The sequence below is a fragment of the Mesoplodon mirus genome, assembly GCF_964341445.2.
Source record: "Mesoplodon mirus genome assembly, chromosome: 9".
In the NCBI taxonomy this organism is placed as follows: Eukaryota; Metazoa; Chordata; class Mammalia; order Artiodactyla; family Ziphiidae; genus Mesoplodon; species Mesoplodon mirus.
Window position 1 is genome coordinate 31,280,658 of NC_138985.1, and position 23,326 is coordinate 31,303,983.

The following is a 23,326-nucleotide window of genomic DNA, read 5'->3' on the forward strand; positions in this document are numbered from 1 at the left end:
ATTCACATTCCCACCAGCAGTGCAAGAGTGTTCCCTTTTCTCCACACCCTCTCCAGCATTTATTGTTTCTAGATTTTTTGATGATGGCCATTCTGACTGGTGTGAGATGATATCTCATTGTAGTTTTGATTTGCATTTCTCTAATGATTAATGATGTTGAGCATTCTTTCATGTGTTTGTTGGCCGTCTGCATATCTTCTTTGGAGAAATGTCTATTTAGGTCTTCTGTTGGGCAGTTTTTAAAACAGCTGTGCCTAAGCTCCACCCCAGACCAATTAAAACAGATTATCTGGAGGTGGGACCAGACTACAGTGATTCTGATCTGCAGCTGGGACTGAGAGCCTCCACGACATAATGGACCATACTATAAGAAGCTATTCCTCATACATGGTAAGGCACGATTATTACGTGCTTGTTCACATGTTTGTTTCTGGTTTTCTCAACAGACTGTATACTTTTTGATAGCAGGGCTCTTGTACTCCATGCCTATAAAAGAGGGACGAAGGTGCTGCTATCATGAAGTTCATGACACTGGCAGGGCCCTTCTGTGCTGTAACCACTGTTCAACAAACGGGGCACTAGGATGCAAGATCAAGACCACACAGCCAACAGCTAAGGGATATGGGCTCAGACCCAGTCTCCACCCTGAGTCTCATGCTCAGACAGGAGTAGGCATTCAAGTAGTTGACAAACACAGCCCTCTATCGTAATCCCGTCAGCTGGCACATACTTCCCCCCTCCCTCATATTTCAGTTATTTGTTTCCACGCCTTCTCTCCTGTGTAATTTCCTGGAGGCAGGACACCAGGCGCTTATCCATTTTGTCTTCCAAGGCCCCTGCACAGTGCCTGGCAGACAGTGAACCATGGACCCTCAATTAATATTTGTTGACTGAATGAACTGTCCGTATTCTGTGGGCCAGCGGGGTATACTGTGACCTTTTATTCCTTGCAAATACCTTTATTATAACCAGGGAGAAAGAGGCACTGTGTTCCTGTGATATTCTTGCGGGCTGGGCGACAGCTAGAAGCCTGGAGGAAGGAAACAGCAGAGGTGCTGTAGGGAGGCTGAAGCCATTTCAATGGCTGGATGGCGGAGGAATTCATTTCAGATAGTGTAATAACATCTGCTCACGCTTCATCTGTACATAACATCTCCATTGTGAAGTGAGCCTAGACAGGATTAGACTGCCTTTGTTTTCACCTGATACTGTGCTTTCATTTCTCCCAAAGAGGCGGGGCTGATGAGTGCAGGGGGGAGTGGGGGAGACGGGGAGGGGGGAGGGGGGAGACGGGGAGGGGGGTGTGGGGAGGCCAAAATGCTGAAGCATTTAGCAGGCTCAGTTCAGGAATCTAAATTGCATTTAATTGTTAGGAGCAGGCAGTTGGAAGGGTAGAGAGCAAGGCTGCGGGTTCCACAAGGACTCCCTGAGGGGTTCAGGGTAATTAGTGCTGGTCTTGATTGTGAGGTCTCTTTTTAGAAAGAAAAATCTCTGCAAAGTTGAGCCAGTTGAAGTGCTCCACAGCAGCGCAGAAGGGTAACCTTCTGCGCTGCTCTGCGAAAATGCAAAACCTCACAGACCTCTCTGCTAGGTTCTCTGGGCTAATGTTCCGGAAGCAACAGTTACCCGCACAAAGGCTAAATCAGCACAATCCAAGCTATATTTTCCTTTCAGGAAAGAGGATTTAGGTGTGGGTTTTCATACCTGGAAGCTTACAGTAGCATTCTAGGGGGGCAGATACTGAGCAAAAACACCAAGCAACTTGACTCTGAAGTTAAACGCCACGAAAACTTCCTGCATAGGCAGAGTGGACCCCAAACCTCTGGAGTGTTCCTGCCCAGAGATGTTTGCACCCACCAGCAGCCACAGGACCCAGGGTACAGGGACACCCTCTGCATACCACACACCATCCCCTAAGCTTCCCAGCAATAGTGTTTGTTAAACTAAAAATAGAATGCAGCACAACTCAAAGTGATGTGAAGTAGCTGACATTTTGACAAACTCTCACTCCTCAGAACCTTACATACATTTCCGGGAAGACGAATGCAATAAATGCCTAATTATTACACTCAGAGAAAGGACTGCTGAACCTAGCAAGGAGCCGCCTCCCGGCATCTGCTCTGTTTGATTCAAACGCCATGGAGGACCGTCCCAGGACCAGGTATCGTTACATGGCTCTGGTTAACTTACACTTCTGTAACAATGCTAGCGCACCCTCACATACCCATAGAGCTAAGCACCCTCTTCCTTTGCAAGAAACACAGGCTACGAAGCGAGTCCGCGAAATTGCCAGTGTCCTACTTCCATCCCAGGAAAGGAGCCCAAGGAAGTGTGTTCAAGAGGGAGTTGCATTAGAAAATTAAGCCGGAACTGTCCCCGACTCCATGTGGGCTCACCAGGGCGCCGCCGGCCTCCCACCAGGCAAAGCCCTGCTCTCCCTCTCTCTTCCTTTCCTGCGCAAGTAACACGCGCATACATGGGCACACGCGGGACACGCGCGCGGAAGTGCACACGCGCGCACAAACAAGGACACACGCGGACACATGAGCACGCGCAGAGACAAGGGCACAGGCGTGAACGAACGTGCACGCGCAAACAAGAGTGCACGGGCACCCGTACACACTTGCACATCGGCACTCAGACTGGGGTACGCGGGCACACACAAGCACACGCGCACACCAACCCAAAAGTGCCCCCACCCCGTCCCCGCGCCCGGCGCGCCCGCGTCCCCGCTCCCAGCACCCCGACCCTTGCTCCAGCGCCCCTCCCCGGTCTCGGGGCTCCCACTCACCTGGCGCCGGTGCCGGCGCAGCCGCGCCCCGCGCGCGCACCCTCCAGGCGGCCCGGGTGTCAGGGCGCGCAGCCGCATGGCCGCCCTGGCCCCCGCGGAGAGCCGGGCCGGGCGAGGAAGGCCGAGGCAGGCGCGGACCCCTCTCCGGCGGCGGTGCCAGGCAGGTATGCCTCCTGAGCCCCTGCGTCTGGGCGTCAGGAAAAGTTCGACCCCGGGAGCCCCGGAAAGAAGCGGCCGCCACCTCCAAGTCCACTCTGCCGTCAGAAGTCAGATGCCGGGAACAAAAGCCAGAAGAGTGAGCGCACGGTCCCCCGGCGCCCCTCCATCTGACACGAATTAGCCCTCCCTCCCCCACCCCAGACGCAGCTCCAGAGAGAAGGCAAAAGGCTTCTCAGCCAAACCCGGGAAAAGTGGAGAAGAAACGCCTCCTAGGGCAGGGCTGGGGGGCAAACCTTCCATTGCCCTCCGTCACCCTCCGCCCTCCCACTGGATTACCCCCGCCTCTGGCTGGAGTACAGCTTGACTAGGATTTCAGACCTCTCCAAGAATGCAGACCCAGGGGCTTAAAATCAAAACCCGCAGGCTCTTTGCCTTCGGGGATTTTAAATCTTGTATACTGTCCAGGAAACCTGCATCTGTAATGGTCAGTATCACTGGTAATCTACACTGCTAGCAAACAGTGGCTTTGGAGTGCAAAGCAGGAAAACTCTACTGCAGAAAGGCCTTCTTTCCAATCTGCTTCTTCGACTAAGAAAAACAAGCAGCAGCAGCCTTGCCAAAGAGGGATGAGAACCAGGTAGAGGTTCCAGCAAGCTCAAAGCGCATGATTATGGCGCCTTCCACACTTGGGGTCTGGGATCCACCACACCCCTCCGTCTCCTTACCATCCAGAGTGCCATCCAGCTCCCAGCAGATTCACAACCCATTTTCCTCTCTGGGTCTGTGATTTTAGAAGGAAATTAAAAACCTGTTCTTAATGTATTTTAAGGAGATGGAGGTGACTGGGATGGTGAGGACCAGGTGTCACATGAAGAGGAAGTCAGACACCTGGAAAGTGGAAGGGTCACTTAGCCTGAAGGACAGCCCAGAGGGGTGGGTCGGCATGATCCACAGACAGAATGGCCCTGTTTCAATGCCTGTCAGACCCCACAGGACTGAATTGTCTTGGGCTGGGGTCGTGGAGCAGTGGATCTAAGCTTTCCACCATGGAAAGCTCTGGCAACCCACTCCTGGGAAAGGCTCCCTTGAGAGTGGACATGTTCGGCTGAGGCCACGTCCTCCTTCCGTGGGGTCCTGTAGAGGAGGCCCACGCATAGTAGCACATGGCCTAGGGAGCTGTATGGCCTCAGACCTGCTGGCTCACCGTGTGCCCAGAGCAGAACTGTGTGCCCTAGTGACTTGGCCTGCCTCCATGCCCAGCCCAGGGTGCAATACTAATGACCTGTGTTGGTGTAACACTTCAGATCTTCAACTCCGCTTGCAACTCCAAATGTCTTAGCTTCGGAGAGCAGTCTGGGTGGGCTAGACCTGGGCCTTTATGGTTAACACATGTGCGAATTCCAGCCATCAATTCAAAGGCCAGCATTAACCTCTCAGGTTCTGGCACTGAATACCCAATCTTTCCATTTCTGGGGTGGAATAGCAAAGCTGCTCTTCAACTTTCAACCACACACACACACACACACACACACACACACACACACACAAACAGGAACACACCATTCTGTCTTCTGATTCCTTGCCTGGCAGCCACCCATTCATTCTCATTTCCCTCCATCCTTCAAATAAGATTATTATTCATCTGTCTCTATAGTCATTCGTTTGTTTCTTCATTAATTCATTTTCTAGATTCATTCATTATTATTCACTTTTTCTACAGAGTAGTTAAACTTTAGTTTTTGCAAACATCTCTCAGAAGTGCTATTTCTTCATACATATCCCTCACACCCATGTGACTGCAGGATCCCTAAGAACACACATCTGTATCAGATTCATTTGAGTCCCCAACGTCTAACACAAGATGGAGCCCAGAGCTGTGTCTGCAAGCTGAGCTAGAAGCCCATTATTCTGCTGTCTGGGGGCGCACGATGCAAACACTTCTTCCAGAGGTCAGCTGGATCTATCACCTGTCTCACCCATGGAACCAGCAGAAGGAACCTGAATCCCAGCAAAGAACAGGTAACTCCCAAAATGATAAAGCTCCTTGAACTCAAGGACTGGGCTCCACACTCTATGGGGCCCCTGGAAATGATGGTCCTGAGCACCAATGCTCCTAGGCCCATGGCTGCCAGATTGGAAGACAAACGGGTGTTTTCACAGGGGACACCTGAATCTCCTCTCACTTGATCAAAAGATACATCGTTCAGAAGATTCCCACACTTTATTACTAATAATAAATCACATGCATGCGATCATACCTCACAGATGATGACAACAAAGTGAGAACCAGGGATCACAGACAGTCGTTTGGCTACAGCCCAGACCACCACAGCCCAAGCGAACTTCCCCAAATACAAAACTGGGACCCCTGCCGGGACTCCCCGCTTTGCCAGCTGGCCGCCTCTCTAGCCCCCTAACCCTTCAACCTCCTGCACCACCCGGCCCCGTCCACCCCCAGGCTTCTCCTGCCCTGTACCCCTCAGAGGCAAGCTGAAGTGTGAGGGTTTGAGGCCAGCTCAGCCTAGGGACCCCAGGGGACCCCAGGAACCAGGGCAGGTATGGAGCCAGCTACTCTAGCCTCTCCGGACTCACCCACTACTGTGCTGCCAGCCTGGCCTGCCCCTGGTAAGACGGCAGTCCTCCCTGCTTCTCGCTGGCCAGACCGCCTGCCTCTGACTGCCGGCTGCAACAAGTCCCCAGCAACAAAGGAGGTTCTTCGTGCACAGGACGGACTTCAGGGGGCCCGGGTCCAGACTGTGCGGGCAAAGCTCCAACACCAGGCCTCGGGGCTGCATCACCAACCCGGGCTGGGAACCCAGACTGGACTGGGGACAGAAGCCCTGCGGTGAGAGCGACCCTAACGCGGGATGCGAGGCTGGCCCATCCAGGACCCCAGGGTTCTCGTCCGACTGAGTGGAGGGCAGGCTGCTGCCATACGGCCCCTCGCTCACACGCTCACCCAGCCATCCCGGAACGCTGACGAGCAGCCTGTGTGTGCCTGGCATCGCGGGGACTCCGGTGACAAACAACTCCTCTTTACCTGATGGCAGAAATATCTGCATGTGGCGTTATGAGGGGGCACTGAGCCACTCACGGGACTTTGGGGAAAACAGGCAACAGGTGGGCTGAGACCTGGAGGAGAAGTGGACAGGAAGAGACAGAAAAAGAGCCAGGGGACCAAGCACTGTGCATAAGGCAGGGTGTTTGCGTGAACTGAAGCACAGTGTGCGTTCGGGGCGTGGACCGCAGGCAGGCGGGCAGAGGCCGCATCCTAAGGGCGGGCATGGGGTTGGTGAGCTCAGTCCCGGGAGGAGTGGAGAGGAAGGGGACCCTCAGAGCAAGCCAGGGCCTGACCCCGAGGGCAGCTGGAATCTCTAGCGGTGAGCGGGAAGGCGCCACATGAACACACTGTGTCCTGGGGACCACCTGGTGGTGAAGGGGTTTACTAACACGGAAAGGAAGAAAATTACAGTGATTGCTGTGTTGGGGGACTGGAATCGGATGCTGGTGTAACTCATGGTTTCAATGTAAAGACACAGATACGGACAGAAATCAAAACTGATGCAAATGTGCACACACATGCACACACAAACCCATGCACAAGCATGCACCCATATACACACATGCATATATACACTCCCCAGCTCTGTCCGTGGTGGGCGGCCTGAAGCAGGCCCCAACAGTAGTGGTTACACCCAGCACCCACGTCCCGGTTTTAAAGTACTGTTTCCCAGTAAAAGAAATCAGGGCTCCTTGGAGACATGGCTGGTTTCAGATCTGAGCCAGGGATACTACAAATGAACCTGCAGTGGTTTTTTTTGTTTGTTTGTTTTTGCCAGAGGGTAAAGGAATGCTCCCAGAATGACGGGGCTGCATCACCAGGGGACATTGCAGACATTGCCCCTGGCCAAACTTGGGACAACTTGAACATCGAAATAAATAGTGATAGTATTGATTATAACCCATTCAATTAAATAGGAATTCATGAGTCCATGAGTCCTACTGATAGAAATAAATAGCTAAATGAACACACTGTGGGTCTGATGAGACGTAGATGCCTGCATGGTCTCAAGGCACCTCCTGGCCTGGAGGGATGAGGGCAGGAGAGGGCGGCAGGAGACAGGTGGAGGGGGCGGGGTACAGAGATCGTAGAGGTTCTCAGCCTCCACTCATTATGGGAACTCACAGAGGAGAGCCATGATCCACCATTCTGCCCCTCTCACTCTTTGGAGAGCCTCAAAGTATTGTCCCTTATTTGTTATAAAAGGGAAAACAGCAAGTCTGCGACAGAGCCAGCTGGCCATGCCAGCCTGAGTGACCGTGGCCTTCGATGGGACACACCCCCCATGAGAGCACGGCTCTACTGCCGGTGCTCCCTCACAGAGGCACAGCCTGACCCTGATCTTGACCAGGTATCGCCAGATCCGAGCGAGGGACACAGGGGCCAAAATCTGGGGTCCCTGGGAGCTGAGCGTGGAGGGTCCGTCTGCCGGCTAGATGCACCCTCATTCCCAGCCCCAGAGTCTGCAGTGGGGGTCAGCAAACACTCCAGGCAAATGACTCCTGTCTTCACCCCTCCATCCCCATCACACAGAAGATCCACCACAGGCCAGTCACACCCATCCATGGCTCTGTGACTCCAGGTGCCAAGGGGTTTCCAAGAGCCACCTAAAGCACTTTCAAAAGCACTTTGCCTCTGGTAACAAAAAAGACTCTTGCTTGAGTTTTTTTAAAACGCAATTCTTTTTTCTTTTAATAAATTTATTTAAGTATTTGTTTTTATTTCTGGCTGTGTTGGGTCTTCGTTGCTGCGCGTGGGCTTTCTCTAGCTGCAGCGAGCGGGGGCTACTCTTCGTTGCGGTGCGCAGTCTAATTGTCGTGGCTTCTCTTGTTGCGGAGCACGGGCTCTAGGCGCGCAGGCTTCTAGGTGTGACGTGTGGGCTCAGTAGTTGTGGCTCACGGGCTCTAGAGCGCAGGTTCAGTAGTTGTGGCGCACGGGCTTAGTTGCTCTGCGGCATGTGGGATCTTCCCACACCTGGGATGGGACCCGTGTCCCCTGCATTGGCAGGCGGATTCTTAACCCCTGCGCCACCAGGGAAGCCCTCTTGCTTGAGTTTAAGGAGCTTCTGATACCAGTAAGCTGTCGCCAGCTCTCATCTGCAGAAACCTCCATGCTTGGCCTTCTCTCCTGATCGGAAGGCAGGGATACCAGTCATGCTGGCCACTGGAGGCCCAGGGACCAACTCTACAGGCCGGCCTCGCACGTGGGCCCTACTCAAGCACAGCCCTTGGGCAAATCCTCAGTCTCAAGACCGTCCTCCTCCTCCCTTCCCCGCTCAGCCGGCTTCTGCTCCATCCCACACCCGGGAGGGCAACAGGACACAGTGGGCCTCGAAGGGCACTGGTCGCATTTCAGGACTTCCTGACGACACCCATGAGCCCCATGAGTCCATCTCACCGATGGCAGGAGGGCCTGCTCCTCAGACGATGAGGGAGGGCAGGACGGGGCACAGGACACAGGGGAAGCCAAGTCCCCAGGGGATCCAGGGATGTGGGGTGAGGGGGCAGAGAACTGCAGAGCCAGCGAGCAGAGGCACATCACCTAACCCGGGGACATCCCTGGGGCAAGAGTCAGATTAAAGGTGCCGCATGTTTGGCGCTTGATCGGCGAGAACGGTCCAGCAGCAGGAATGACCTCCTCCTAGAGGACACAGGACTGTAGGGCTATGTTCCCACTCCAGGCTCTGTCCCCCACACCCCTCTGTTTCTCACCAAAGTCATAGTAAATCAACCTCAGTGAACCTGTACCATGAGTCCCCTGACCTCAAGGGAGGTCATCTAGTCCAGCCAATTTCACCAAAATGTCTTAGCTGGCCACAGAGTTCAAGGCGACTCCCATCCTGAGCTCACAACCCCCTCCCCTCAAGGGGAGTCCTGTGGCAGCGACAATGGCGGCCCCATGGGGTGGGCGCACCATCCAGGGACCCAGATCCTTGGGCGCGTCAAGTGCGGCTCTTCACGGGCACGTCTTGTGGCTCCCTTTCAGGACAAGGGGACCTCCTCAGCGTACCGCTTTGGGCCGATGCTAAGAAAGTGAGAACTGGTTCGCATTTCGCCTCCACTCTCCCCTTTCACGCGTTTCCTTCCCTCGCCTTCAAAAAGCACAGAAGGGGTTTCCCTGGTGGCGCAGTGGTTGAGAGTCCGCCTGCCGATGCTGGGGACACGGGTTCGTGCCCCGGTCCTGGAGGATCCCACATGCTGCGGAGTGGCTGGGCCCGTGTGCCATGGCTGCAGAGCCTGCACGTCCCGAGCCTGTGCTCCGCAACGGGAGAGGCCACAACAGTGAGAGGCCCGTGTACCGCAAAAAAAAAAAAACAAAAAAGCACAGAAAACGTGCTTCCTCTACAAAAATCAGCCTCCAGTATATGCTTTCCCCCACTTCCCTGATCAAGAACAGGCAGAGAAGAGCAAAAGAAAGGGATAGATGAAAAGGCTGACACATATATATGGAATTTAAGGAAAAAAAAATGTCATGAAGAACATAGGGGTAAGACAGGAATAAAGACACAGACCTACTTGAGAACGGACTTGAGGATATGGGGAGGGGGAAGGGTAAGCTGTGACAAAGTGAAAGAGCGGCATGGACATGTATACAGTACCAAACGTAAGGTAGATAGCTAGTGGGAAGCAGCCGCATAGCACAGGGAGATTGGCTCGGTGCTTTGTGACCACCTGGAGGGGTGGGATAGGGAGGGTGGGAGGGAGACGCAAAAGGGAGGGGATATGGGATATGTATAACTGATTAAATTTGTTATAAAGCAGAAAAAAAATAAAAATAACGTTTCTTCAAATAAATAAATAAATAAATAAATAAATAAATAAATAAATAATAAAAGGCAGCTGGGATTTCATTGAACCAGTACATCAATTTAGGGATCACTGCCCTCTTAAAAATGATGTCTTCCAATCCATAAGCATCGGATATCTTTCCATTAATTTAGGCCTTCTTTAATGTCTTTCAACAATGTTTTGTAATTGTCAGTGCATATGTCTTGAACTTATTTTGTTAAATTTATCCCTATGTATTTTCTTTTTTATGCTATCATAAATGGAATTGTTTTCTAAAAAAAAAAAAAAAAGAAAAAAGAAAAGGCTGGTGCCTCCCCCCACCCCCCAGTGGTTATGTCCCCCTGTCCTGGCCATTCCTTCTGTGTCTCCTTGTCATCCCTAGAGACAAGGAAGGGGCTAGGGAGACAGGGCTGCTTCCTGGCGGGGCGGCAGAGGCATCCTAGCTGCCTCATCTGCCCTGTGGAGGGAGACAAGGGTGTGGCAGTCAGGATAAGGGCAGGGTCCGTGGAGACACCAGCAAACCACGGGGGCCCTGGCTGTGTGCGCTCCTGCCCGAGCGGACACCAAGGCCTCATACTCAAACCCAAGAGAAGAAAGCGAACCCCACGCACCGTGTTCCTGCCTCTGCCCTCACAGGCACAGAGTACATCCTCCCAGCCTCCCACCTCAACACTGACAGGCTCCCCCTGCTCTGGGGGAAAATATCTGTAGGAAGGGGCAGGGGATTGGAATAATAAATATCAGACTAGTGCATTGAGTCGAGTTTTCTCTCTGCACACCGAGATGACCCCACCGGGAGGGACCTATAAGCCTGGAGGGCCCTCTGCCCTCCGCGAGCGATTCTGGTCTGTTACACTAGAATCTCACACTCGGAGACCTGCCCGGGGTCGCAGAGCTGAAGACCCCGAGCCCCCAGCTCCCAGTCCTCGTGTCCATTCTCAGACCTCTGCGGTTCCTGGCAGTGTCCCGGGACCTAGCGGGGGCCCCGTCCTATCCTAGCTAACTTCAGGAAATGGGCCAGTGGAAAACTGGTAGGTGGCCTTCGTTTAGTACTGAGGGGAGATGAGCGCTGAGGACAACCAGAGATTACTCCTCACTTGCCACCAAGCAGCTCTGCACCATCACTTGACCCCCAGTGCAAAGAGACGCCCCAGAATTAATTCCTAAGCAAAACCTTGAGACCCACAATTATAAGACGTATTCTGCTGCTTTCAGCACAGAACACCAGAAGTGGAGAGAGAACGTGCAAGTCCGAAGAGAACAGACATGGCTCATCTGGCCTTTTAAATTCCTCCCCAGTATAGGCAGACCTTGTTTTGATTGTACTTTGAAGCTACTGCATGTTTTACAAATTGAAGGTTCGTGGCAACCCTGCGTTGTAGGTGATGGTTAGCGTTTTTTAGCAATAAAGTTATTTTTAGTTAAGGTATGTACATTGTTTTTTAGACATAATGCTACTGCACATTTAATAGACAAGAGTATGGTGTAAACGTAACTTTTATACTCACTAGGAAACCAAAAACTTGGTGTGACTCACTTTATTGTGATATTCACTTTATGGCCATGGTCTGGAACCAAACCCGTGATATCTCTGGGATGTGCCAGTACAATCAAATTGAAATGCTTCAGAGTGAGTTTTCCCTAACAGAGGAAAATCTAGATCATGGTCAGGTCTGGTGATGGGCCGCAAAATGCCAGCAGTGCAACAGACAATCTCCACCTCCCACCCCCTCCAGAAACGCCGGTTCTGCGGGGGTGTCATCCCCATCTCTTGGCAACCAGCAGAGGCTTTGGGAAGTTTAGCCTAGTGAGCAGTGCTCCACAGCAGAGCCAGCCTCCCACGGGGGGTCCCAAAGCCAAGCCATTTCCCCAGGCGGGGTGTGAGGATGGAGGGGCCACACCTGGCCTGTCCTTCTGCTAGAACACAGCAGCCGGGCAGCCCTCCTGTTCACTTGGCCCCAGCACATCCTCCCCCGGTGTGCCAAGGAGCTGGCTCCTACGAGGAGGGTATGGATGGAAAGGAGACACTGACAGAGCGCCCTCTGAGTCACCAAGCCTTATCTCTGGATTAACCCCAGCCTTTTCCTCCCTCCATAGTTCTCCTGTGGACCAAAAATGCCCCAGTATTCCCTGGCTTTGACCAAACCTGGCTAGACCACATCTGAAACTCTGGGGACAGACTCTGCCCATAAGAGCGCTGTGCTGCCTCCTCCGAGATGGGCTGGACCGAGGCGGGCTGGAGAAACGGCCGCAGAGAGCACCTCGGGGCACCCTGGACCCGATCTACTCCTTGCTGTGTGTCTGCGAGTTTCTTAGTCATCACCCTGGGCCTCCATTTCTTCATCTGCTAACGAGAATGAGAAACTCACTACCGACCTCAAACAGTTCTTGTGAGTTTCACTCCAGATGATGCCCAGAGGGGCTTTGGTACGATGGCCACTAAATATTCCTTCTTCCCCTGCTAAGAGGGGTCCCTACACAGCCAGAAGAGTTTGGGGGACTAAGTTGAGAGGCCCCACATAGACAATGGGAAGATAACATCACAGTTTCTGAGAAAGTTGGGCTGTTTCCATCAATATGAACAAGTTTGGACTATTCCTGAAGTTTAAAAAAAGCAGACCTTGTTTCTGTTTATTATTGTCACTGTGAACCGGTGTTTGTATTCCCGGGCGGGTGTGAGGCAGGCAGGGTTGGGTCCCATCTTGCTCTGGGGAAGCCAGGACTTTAGGGTGACTCCCTGGTAGCTGGGTCCCCCTCAGACTCGGTAAGGCCATGACGAAGCTGGGAACACCCCCCAGCCCAATCAACGTGCTCTCAAAGAGAGCTAATAACTAAATCCTCTGCTTGGAATTCTGGCAAAGCAAGTTCCCCAGCCTAGTGTGATGCTCTTGACTTGAAGTAATCTCTACTTCACCCAAATCATGCCCCAAGATGCTCCGGCATGTGAAAAGCATGTTTCCAGTAAATAACGTTGCTCGCTGCAACTCAGAAACAAGAAACAGCAAAATCTCCATCCAAGCGCAGAGAGCAGAAATCAGCACCCACATGAGGGGCAGGGCCCTCAGCCGCTCGCCTGACCAGTGTCTTGGTCTCCTGCTGGCTCCCAGTCCCAAGAACAACAGCCCAGTATCAGCCACTCTCCAACAGCCCACGATGGGCCAGGTGGTGGGTTAGCTGGTGATTTCTATGTCAGTTCCCAAATTTTCTGAAATGTCAGTCAGGTTGAATTTATAATCTTTAAAGCTTAAGGTTAATACAACTTTTATAACTTATAATTTTAAGAAGTTAAAGTTTATAAGTTAAAAAATATATCTGTAGCACAGTACTGACAATCCTCTTAATTCTCTTTTTTTTTTTTTTTTTTTTAAGTTATTCCAGTTCCAGTCCCACCTGACCACTGGGGCTTCTCATCTGGTGTCTAAAATAGCAGCAGACACTGTCTGTCCAGGTCAGACAGAGAAGCAACACTGCCTGGGCCCTGTCCCATGGCCAGCTTTCTCTGGGCATCCCTAGGCCCTGCACCCACTCACAGTAAACTATACATGTCCTCCTGGGAGCCAGGCTGTGTGGGACACACATTCCTGGCAGAACGAATGACTGTAAATCAATAAAGACAGACGCCAGGTTTTAAGGCAATGGGGTCACTGGAGGCCACACCCTGTGGTCACACCTGGGCTGGGCCTTGGAACCTGTAGCCTCATATCTGCTGCCCTTTGATTTCTGAGTAGCTGACTGACAATGATTCACAGCACCCACGCACCCACGCACCCACCTTCCATTCATTCCCCACAGTTCACTGCGTGGGAGGGACAGAGTTGATAAAGCCCGCTCGAAGGAGGTGGTCCCGGTGATGAAAAGGCGAGGGTCGGGGCACTGGGTGCCAGGCTCAAGGTCAGACTTGACTCTGGAGAAAATGAGGAGTCAGAAGTTGACAAGCAAAGGGGTAGGAGGGTGCAGACGGTGGGGACGGGAGGGAGCAGACCTCCCGCGAAACGGGCCAGCAGAGAGGGGAAGGGTGTTCCAACCAGGACCCTGGTGCTGCAGCAGGAAAAATGGCGGCTGATTCCGAGGGGGTCACAACCACCGAAGCTGGGCTGGGAATTGAGGAGGAAAGATCCAGTTTGGCGGAGACGATGAGGGGTCTGTGTAGGGCCAGGACCTTCAGAGGTCATCAGCACTCACTGGGGGACTGCAGCTTCAGATCTTAGATGTCTGGCACGCTTTTGCTGCAGTCTTGGCTGGGATGGGTGCGGATGAGCCCCTGTAAGCATGGGTGCAGGGCTCTGCTCGCTAGCTCTCCGGTCTCCTCTCTTACGAGCATGGGGTCTCAGGGGCCATCTTCTGTTCAGTCAGCTGGCCAGGTCCACTGTGCACCCACTGTGCGCGAGCTTGGGAAGGCCAAGGTCAGGGACACAAGCCAAGGTCACTGCCTGCAAGGAGCGCTCAGCGTGGCCTCCGGGAAACCTGCCTCAGTGGGCGCTGCCGTCCACCGCCCTCCACAGCTGGCTCCCAGCAGTGCTTTGCTGCCCCGTGCGCACCAACATGCGGAGCCCGGTGTTCCCGGCAAACTGAATGCAGGAGAACATCTTGACCCTCTGCCCAGCTCGCAGGATGTAAACCTGGCAGGTGCCCGCCCCGTGAGGCCCTAAGAGCAGCCTTGACTCTCGCCCCCCCGCAGTCAAGCCTCACCAGCTTTTTCCTCCCTGTGCTGACTCCCCAGCAGACACAGAGGCTGCCTGACACCCATATTTAAAGACGGCCCTCCTGGGGCCCACATCTCAGCCCATTTCCTAATCCCCTTCCAGGGAAACTCCTTCAAGGGTTGGCTGGAGTCCGTGCCCACTACCCAGGGTTGACAGCCAGACTTTCCTCCCCATCCACCCAAACTGCCCCCCAGTCCCCACCTAGCTCGTGACACCCAGCCACAGACGCCACTCCTCACCTGCCCCAGCTCCCAGCTCACGTGGCTGCTTCCCGCCCGCCACACTTCCCTCTCCTGGTTTCCATGCCCCCATGTCCTGTGTACCTTCTCTCTCTCGGGGCCTGCCCTCATCTCCCTTGGAGAGCTCTTGTCCCCTGGGCACCTCTACACGTCCTGGACTCTCCTCTGGGCACGCTCCCCCCGCAGCTGTCCCCTGCAACCCACCCTATCATCGCTGATGACACCCCACGTCCCCTCCAGGCCTTCTCTCCTGACCTGCTGAGTCTTGGGTATCGCTGGCCTCCACCGGGCCGTCCCCTCAGCATCATTAACCTCAGCCCTCTAAGTCAGAACTCTGGGTTTTCTCCGCACAAGGGCCACACAACCAAGCCCTACAAAACAAATCCCCAAAAGACCTTGCCCTGGTCTCCCCATCCCCACCACCCCAGTCCCCCCATCAGCAAGCTGACTGGCTCTCTGCGTCCTGAGGCCCTGCCTTAAATAGGAATCAGGACTTGACAAAGCTCCAGCACAGAACGCTCCCAAGCTTCCACAAGGACACCTTTAACCAAAAAAACCCCCAAACTTCTTTTTTTTTTTTTTTTTGTAATTTTATTTTATTTTTTTTTATTATTTTTTTTTCTTTTTATTAGTTTCTGCTTTATAACAAAGTGAATCAGTCATACATATACATCTGTTCCCACATCCCTTCCCTCATGCATCTCCCTCCCTCCCACCCTCCCCATCCCACCCCTCCAGGCGGTCACAAAGCACCGAGCTGATCTCCCTTTGCTCTGCGGCTGCTTCCCACTATCTATCTACCTTACATTTGGTAGTGTATATATGTCCATGCCTCTCTTTCGCTTTGTCACAGCTTACCCTTCCCCCTCCCCATATCCACAAGTCCATTCTCAAGTAGGTCTGTGTCTTTATTCCCGTTTTACCCCTAGGTCCTTCATGACTTTTTTTTTTTTTTTAAATTCCGTATATATGTGTTAGCATACGGTATTTGTCTTTCTCTTTCTGACTTACTTCACTCTGTATGACAGACTCTAGGTCTATCCACCTCATTACAAATAGCTCAGTTTCGTTTCTTTTTATGGCTGAGTAATATTCCATTGTATATATGTGCCACATCTTCTTTATCCATTCATCCGATGATGGACACTTAGGTTGTTTCCAGCTCCGGGCTATTGTGAATAGAGCTGCAATGAACATTTTGGTACATGTCTCTTTTGGAATTATGGTTTTCTCAGGGTATATGCCTAGTAGTGGGATTGCTGGGTCATATGGTAGTTCTATTTTTAGTTTTTTAAGGAACCTCCATACTGTTCTCCATAGTGGCTGTACCAATTCACATTCCCACCAGCAGTGCAAGAGTGTTCCCTTTTCTCCACACCCTCTCCAGCATTTATTGTTTCTAGATTTCTTGATCATGGCCATTCTGACTGGTGTGAGATGATATCTCATTGTAGTTTTCATTTGCATTTCTCTAATGATTAATGATGTTGAGCATTCTTTCATGTGTTTGTTGGCAGTCTGTATATCTTCTTTGGAGAAATGCCTATTTAAGTCTTCTGCCCATTTTTGGATTGGGTTGTTTGTTTTTTTGCTATTGAGCTGCATGAGCTGTTTATAAATTTTGGAGATTAATCCTTTGTCAGTTGCTTCATTTGCAAATATTTTCTCCCATTCTGAGGGTTGTCTTTTGGTCTTGTTTATGGTTTCCTTTGCTGTGCAAAAGCTTTGAAGTTTCATTAGGTCCCATGTGTTTATCTTTGTTTTTATTTCCATTTCTCTAGGAGGTGGGTCCAAAAGGATCTTGCTGTGATTTATGTCATAGAGTGTTCTACCTATGTTTTCCTCTAAGAGTTTGATAGTTTCTGGCCTTACATTTAGGTCTTTAATCCATTTTGAGCTTATTTTTGTGTATGGTGTTAGGGAGTGATCTAATCTCAAACTTTTACATGTCCCTGTCCAGTTTTCCCAGCACCACTTATTGAAGAGGCTGTCCTTTCTCCACTGTACATTCCTGCCTCCTTTATCAAAGATAAGTTGGCCATATGTGTGTGGGTTTATCTCTGGGCTTTCTATCCTGATCCACTGATCTATCTTTCTGTTTTTATGCCAGTACCACGCTGTCTTGATTACTGTAGCTTTGTAGTATAGTCTGAAGTCAGGGAGCCTGATTCCTCCAGCCCCGTTTTTCGTTCTCAAGATTGCTTTGGCTATTCGGGGTCTTTTGTTTTTCCAAACAAATTTTGAAATTTTTTGTTCTAGTTCTGTGAAAAATGCCAGTGGTAGTTTGATAGGGATTGCATTGAATCTGTAGATTGCTTTGGGTAGTAGAGTCATTTTCACAATATTGATTCTTCCAATCCAGGAACATGGTATATCTCTCCATCTATTTGTATCATCTTTAATTTCTTTCATCAGTGTCTTATAATTTTCTGCAAACAGGTCTTTTGTCTCCTTAGGTAGGTTTATTCCTAGATATTTTATTCTTTTTGTTGCAATGGTAAATGGGAGTGTTTTCTTGATTTCATTTTCAGATTTTTCATCATTAGTGTACAGGAATGCCAGAGATTTCTGTACATTAATTTTGTATCCTGCTACTTTACCAAATTCATTGATTAGCTCTAGTAGTTTTTTGGTAGCATCTTTAGGATTCTCTATGTATAGTATCATGTCATCTGCAAACAGTGACAGCTTTACTTCTTCTTTTCCAATTTGGATTCCTTTTATTTCCTTTTTTTCTCTGATTGCTGTGGCTAAAACTTCCAAAACTATGTTGAATAAGAGTGGTGAGAGTGGGCAGCCTTGTCTTGTTCCTGATCTTAGTGGAAATGGTTTCAGTTTTTCACCATTGAGGACAATGTTGGCTGTGGGTTTGTCATATATGGCCTTTATTATGTTGAGGAAAGTTCCATCTATGCCTACTTTCTGCAGGGTTTTTATCATAAATGGGTGTTGAATTTTGTCGAAAGCTTTCTCTGCATCTATTGAGATGATCATATGGTTTTTCTCCTTCAACTTGTTAATATGGTGTATCACACTGATTGATTTGCGTATATTGAAGAATCCTTGCATTCCTGGAATAAACCCCACTTGATCATGGTGTATGATCCTTTTAATGTGCTGTTGGATTCTGTTTGCTAGTATTTTGTTGAGGATTTTTGCATCTATGTTCATCAGTGATATTGGCCTGTAGTTTTCTTTCTTTGTGACATCCTTGCCTGGTTTTGGTATCAAGGTGATGGTGGCCTCGTAGAATGAGTTTGGGAGTGTTCCTTCCTCTGATATTGTTTGGAAGAGTTTGAGAAGGATGGGTGTTAGCTCTTCTCTAAATGTTTGATAGAATTCGCCTGTGAAGCCATCTGGTCCTGGGCTTTTGTTTGATGGAAGATTTTTAATCACAGTTTCAATTTCAGTGCTTGTGATTGGTCTATTCATATTTTCTATTTCTTCCTGAGTCAGTCTTGGCAGGTTGTGCATTTCTAAGAATTTGTCCATCTCTTCCAGGTTGTCCATTTTATGGGCATAGAGTTGCTTATAGTAATCTCTCATGATCTTTTGTATTTCTGCAGTGTCAGTTGTTACTTCTCCTTTTTCATTTCTAATTCTATTGATTTGAGTCTTCTCCCTTCTTTTCTTGATGAGTCTGGCTAATGGTTTATCAATTTTGTTTATCTTCTCAAAGAACCAGCTTTTAGTTTTATTGATCTTTGCTATCGTTTCCTTCATTTCTTTTTCATTTATTTCTGATCTGATTTTTATGATTTCTTTCCTTCTGCTAACTTTGGGATGTTTTTGTTCTTCTTTCTCTAATTGCTTTAGGTGCAAGGTTAGGTTGTTTATTCGAGATGTTTCCTAAGGTGGGATTATATTGCTATAAACTTCCCTCTTAGAACTGCTTTTGCCGCATCCCATAGGTTTTGGGTTGTCGTGTCTCCATTGTCATTTGTTTCTAGGTATTTTTTAATTTCCTCTTTGATTTCTTCAGTTATCACTTCGTTATTAAGTAGTGTATTGTTTAGCCTCCAAGTGTTTGTATTTTTTACAGCTCTTTTCCTGTAATTGATATCTAGTCTCATAGCATTGTGGTCGGAAAAGATACTTGATACAATTTCAATTTTCTTAAATTTACCAAGGCTTGATTTGTGACCCAAGATGTGATCTATCCTGGAGAATGTTCCATGAGCACTTGAGAAAAATGTGTATTCTGTTGTTTTTGGATGGAATGTCCTATAAATATCAATTAAGTCCATCTTGTTTAATGTATCATTTAAAGCTTGTGTTTCCTTATTTATTTTCATTTTGGATGATCTGTCCATTGGTGAAAGTGGGGTGTTAAAGTCCCCTACTATGAGTGTGTTACTGTCGATTTCTCCTTTTATGGCTGTTAGTATTTGCCTTATGTATTGAGGTGCTCCTATGTTGGGTGCATAAATATTTACAATTGTTATATCTTCTTCTTGGATCGATCCCTTGATCATTATGTAGTGTCCTTCTTTGTCTCTTCTAGTAGTCTTTATTTTAAAGTCTATTTTGTCTGATATGAGAATTGCTACTCCAGCTTTCTTTTGGTTTCCATTTGCATGGAATATCTTTTTCCATCCCCTTACTTTCAGTCTGTATGTGTCTCTAGGTCTGAAGTGGGTCTCTTGTAGACAGCATATATCTGGGTCTTGTTTTTGTATCCATTCAGCCAATCTGTGTCTTTTGGTGGGAGCATTTAGTCCATTTACATTTAAGGTAATTATCGATATGTATGTTCCTATTCCCATTTCCTTAATTGTTTTGGGTTCGTTATTGTAGGTCTTTTCCTTCTGTTGTGTTTCTTGCCTAGAGAAGTTCCTTTAGCATTTGTTGTAAAGCTGGTTTGGTGGTGCTGAACTCTCTCAGCTTTTGCTTGTCTGTAAACGTTTTAATTTCTCCATCAAATCTGAATGAGATCCTTGCTGGGTAGAGTAATCTTGGTTGCAGGTTTTTCTCTTTCATCACTTTAAGTATGTCCTGCCACTCCCTTCTGGCTTGTAGAGTTTCTGCTGAGAGATCAGCTGTTATCCTGATGGGGATTCCCTTGTGTGTTATTTGTTGTTTTTGCCTTGCTGCTTTTAATATGATTTCTTTGTGTTTAGTTTTTGACAGTTTGATTAATATGTGTCTTGGCGTATTTCTCCTTGGATTTATTCTGTATGGGACTCTCTGTGACTCCTGGACTTGATTAACTATTTCCTTTCCCATATTAGGGAAGTTTTCAACTATAATCTCTTCAAATATTTTCTCAGTCCCTTTCTTTTTCTCTTCTTCTTCTGGAACCCCTATAATTCGAATGTTGGTGCATTTAATGTTGTCCCAGAGGTCTCTGAGACTGTCCTCTGTTCTTTTCATTCTTTTTTCTTTATTTTGCTCTGCAGCAGTTATTTCCACTATTTTATCTTCCACCTCACTTATCCGTTCTTCTGCCTCAGTTATTCTGCTATTGATCCCATCTAGAGTATTTTTCATTTCATTTATTGTGTTTTTAATCGATGCTTGATTCATCTTTAGTTCTTCTAGGTCCTTGTTAACTGTTTCTTGCATTTTGTCTATTCTATTTCCAAGATTTTGGATCTGGGAAATAGAATCTTGGATCATCTTTACCATCATTATTCTGAATTCTTTTTCAGGTAGACTGCCTATTATCTCTTCATTTGTTAGGTCTGGTGGGTTTTTATCCTGCTCCTTCTCCTGCTGTGTGTTTTTCTGTCTTCTCATTTTGCTTATGTTACTGTGTTTGGGGTCTCCTTTTTGCAGGCTGCAGGTTCGTAGTTCCTGTTGTTTTTGGTGTCTGTCCCCAGTGGCTAAGGTTGGTTTAGTGGGTTGTGTAGGCTTCCTGGTGGAGGGTACTAGTGCCTGTGCTCTGGTGGATGAGGCTGGATCTTGTCTTTCTGGTGGGCAGGTCCACGTCTGGTGGTGTGTTTTGGGGTGTCTGCGGCCTTTTTATGATTTTAGGCCACCTCTCTGCTAATGGGTGGCGTTGTGTTCCTGTCTTGCTAGTTGTTTGGCATAGGGTGTCCAGCACTGTAGCTTGCTGGTCGTTGAGTGAAGCTGGGTGCTGGTGTTGAGATGGAGATCTCTGGAAGATTTTTGCCGTTTGATATTATGTGGAGCTGGGAGGTCTCTTGTGGACCAGTGTCCTGAAGTTGGCTCTCCCACCTCAAGAGGCACAGCACTGACTCCTGGCTCCTCAATTTGGGATGATTTGTTGTCTATTCATGTATTCCACAGATGCAGGGCACATCAAGTTGATTGTGGAGCTTTAATCCGCTGCTTCTGAGGCTGCTGGGAGAGGTTTCCCTTTCTCTTCTTTGTTCTCACAGCTCCTGGGTCTCAGCTTTGGATTTGGCCCCGCCTCTGCGTGTAGGTCGCCGGAGGGCGTCTGTTCTTCGCTCAGACAGGACAGGGTTAAAGGAGCAGCCTCTTCGGGGACTCTGGCTCACTCAGGCCGGGCGGGAGGGAGGGGCACGGAGTGCGGGGCGAGCCTGCAGCGGCAGAGGTCGGCGTGACGTTGCACCAGCCCGAGGCGTGCCGTGCGTTCTCCCAGGGAAGCCGCCCCTGGATCCCGGGACTCCGGCAGTGGCGGGCTGCACAGGCTCCCGGAAGGGCGGTGTGGACAGTGACCTGCGCTCGCACACAGACTTCTTGGCGGCGGTAGCAGCAGCCCCAGCGTCCCGCGCCCGTCACTGGGCTCCGCGCTTTCAGTCGTGACTCGCGCCCGTCTGTGGAGCCCCTTTAAGCAGCGCTCTTAATCCCCTCTCCTCGCGCACCAGGAAACCAAGAGGGAAGAAAAAGTCTCTTGCCTCTTCAGCAGCTCCAGAGTTTTCCCGGACTCCCTGCCGGCTAGCTGTGGCACATTAGCCCCCTTTAGGCTGAGTTCTCGCCGCCAGCCCCAGTCCTCTCCCTGCTCTGTGACCGAAGCCCGAGCCTCAGCTTCCAGCGCCACCCACCCTGGCGGGCGAGCAGACAAAGCCTCTCGGGCTGGTGAGTGCCGCTCGGCACTGATCCTCTGTGAGGGAATCTCTCCGCTTTGCCCTACCCAGGTATGTGGGGAGTTTCTTGCCTTTTGGGAGGTCTGGGGTCTTCTGCCAGCATTCAGTAGGGGTTCTGTAGGAGTTGTTCCACGTGTAGCTGTATTTCTGGTGTATCCGTGGGGAGGAAGGTGATCTCCGCGTCTTAATCTTCCGCCATCTTGGCCCCCCAAACTTCTGACCCTGGGCCCAAAGACCATTTTTGCCACCCCCTGCCCAACTTGGACCTGTTCAACTCCCCTGCTCTTTTCCCACCTGCTGGGCTAGCTGCTGCCTCAGGACATTTGTACATGCTGTTCCCACCACCTGCAGCTCGTGTGGCTTACTCTTCTCTTCCTTCAAATTTTTGCCAAAATGTTACCCTCTCCTAGAGGCCTTGCACGACACCCTGCGGACACAGCCCTCCCACCTTGGCCCATACTCGCTCCCCCTATGCTGCGTTGTTTTCCTTCAGTGTCCTTATGGCTACCTAACTTCCTGTCCTGGGGGCAATGTGGATAGGTTTACTGCCTGTCCATCCAAGAGGGCAGGGACCCGTGTGCCTGGCTGGCACAGGGTTCCCCGTGCCTGGAACAGCACTAAGCACCAGCTGAGCGATGAATGAATGAATGAATGAATGATGCTCCTGACGGCCCTCGGCAGGCCCCTCACTGACCCCTTCAGGGCTCCCCACCTCTCAGAGCCCAGTCACTGCGTGTGGCTCCTCCCGGCAGAGGGTGCCCACCCTGTGCCTGGTCTCCTCTCTTCCCTCCTGCCTTCCACCCGGAGGCCCTTCCTCCCAAATACCCACACGTGTCTCCCTGCGGGGTCCTCTCAAGGTGATGTGGGTGACGTCTGCTGGCCCCCAGCCCATTAAGTGCGTACAGCGTCCCGCGCTCGCTCCCGCTCCCTGCCCGCGCCTCTCCAAGCATGTCACGCGTCACTGTGAGAAGGCCCGCACCCGTTTGCTGCATGAATGGGCAACGGAGGCAGGAAATGGGATCAAGGACGCCACCCGGGCTCCCGCCCAGCAGCGCCCGCAGGACGGCTCGGTGCACTGCCCTTTGCAAAGTGAAGCACGTAGAGCCAGTAGGCGGCAGCCAGACCACAGGGGTCCTGTCCCAAAGTAGGAGAAGCACAAGACAGGCTTAGGCAGCGTCTCCACCAGCACAGCGCATGCAAACAGAAATCTCCGTTTCTTCGTGTAAAACAAGCACATGGTGGGCGATTCCACGTGCAGGAACGCGTTCTAAGTCAATGAGCACACAAGGAGATCGACTTAGTTGGAAGGCCCTTCATCACAGAAGTATGCACAACAGGAAAAACTGGACGCAGCTTTAGTATCCAACAAATTGTCTGAGGCAACTGATGACACTAACACGCAGAGGAATCTGTAATAGTGCACATCAGAAAAAAACAGTGATCAGATCCGTGTTCATTGATGTGGAAATACCCAGGATAAATTAAGAGAGGTACAAAAGAATCCCAGTTTCTCAGTTTGGATCGTTCCCGCTGCTCTTTCCCCACTCCCAAGGCATCTTGCCACTGCAAAGG

At 50.2% G+C, this 23,326-nt stretch overlaps 1 protein-coding gene across 4 annotated transcripts in view; it reads right to left on the bottom strand.

Moving 5' to 3' along the window:
* TNS3 (tensin 3) overlaps nucleotides 1-23,326 on the bottom strand; it is a 243,498-nt gene that overhangs the window by 195,319 nt on the left and 24,853 nt on the right. For 2 of the 4 annotated variants that reach the window (XM_082632031.1, XM_082632027.1), the window contains exon 1: nucleotides 2,792-2,884. The exons of the other annotated variants lie outside the window; for them this stretch is intronic. In XM_082632031.1, the coding sequence (XP_082488157.1) occupies nucleotides 2,792-2,869 (78 nt within the window). In that variant the 5' untranslated portion in view covers nucleotides 2,870-2,884. Of the gene's footprint in view, nucleotides 1-2,791; nucleotides 2,885-23,326 lie in introns of those variants that run through there. 4 annotated transcript variants of the gene reach the window in all.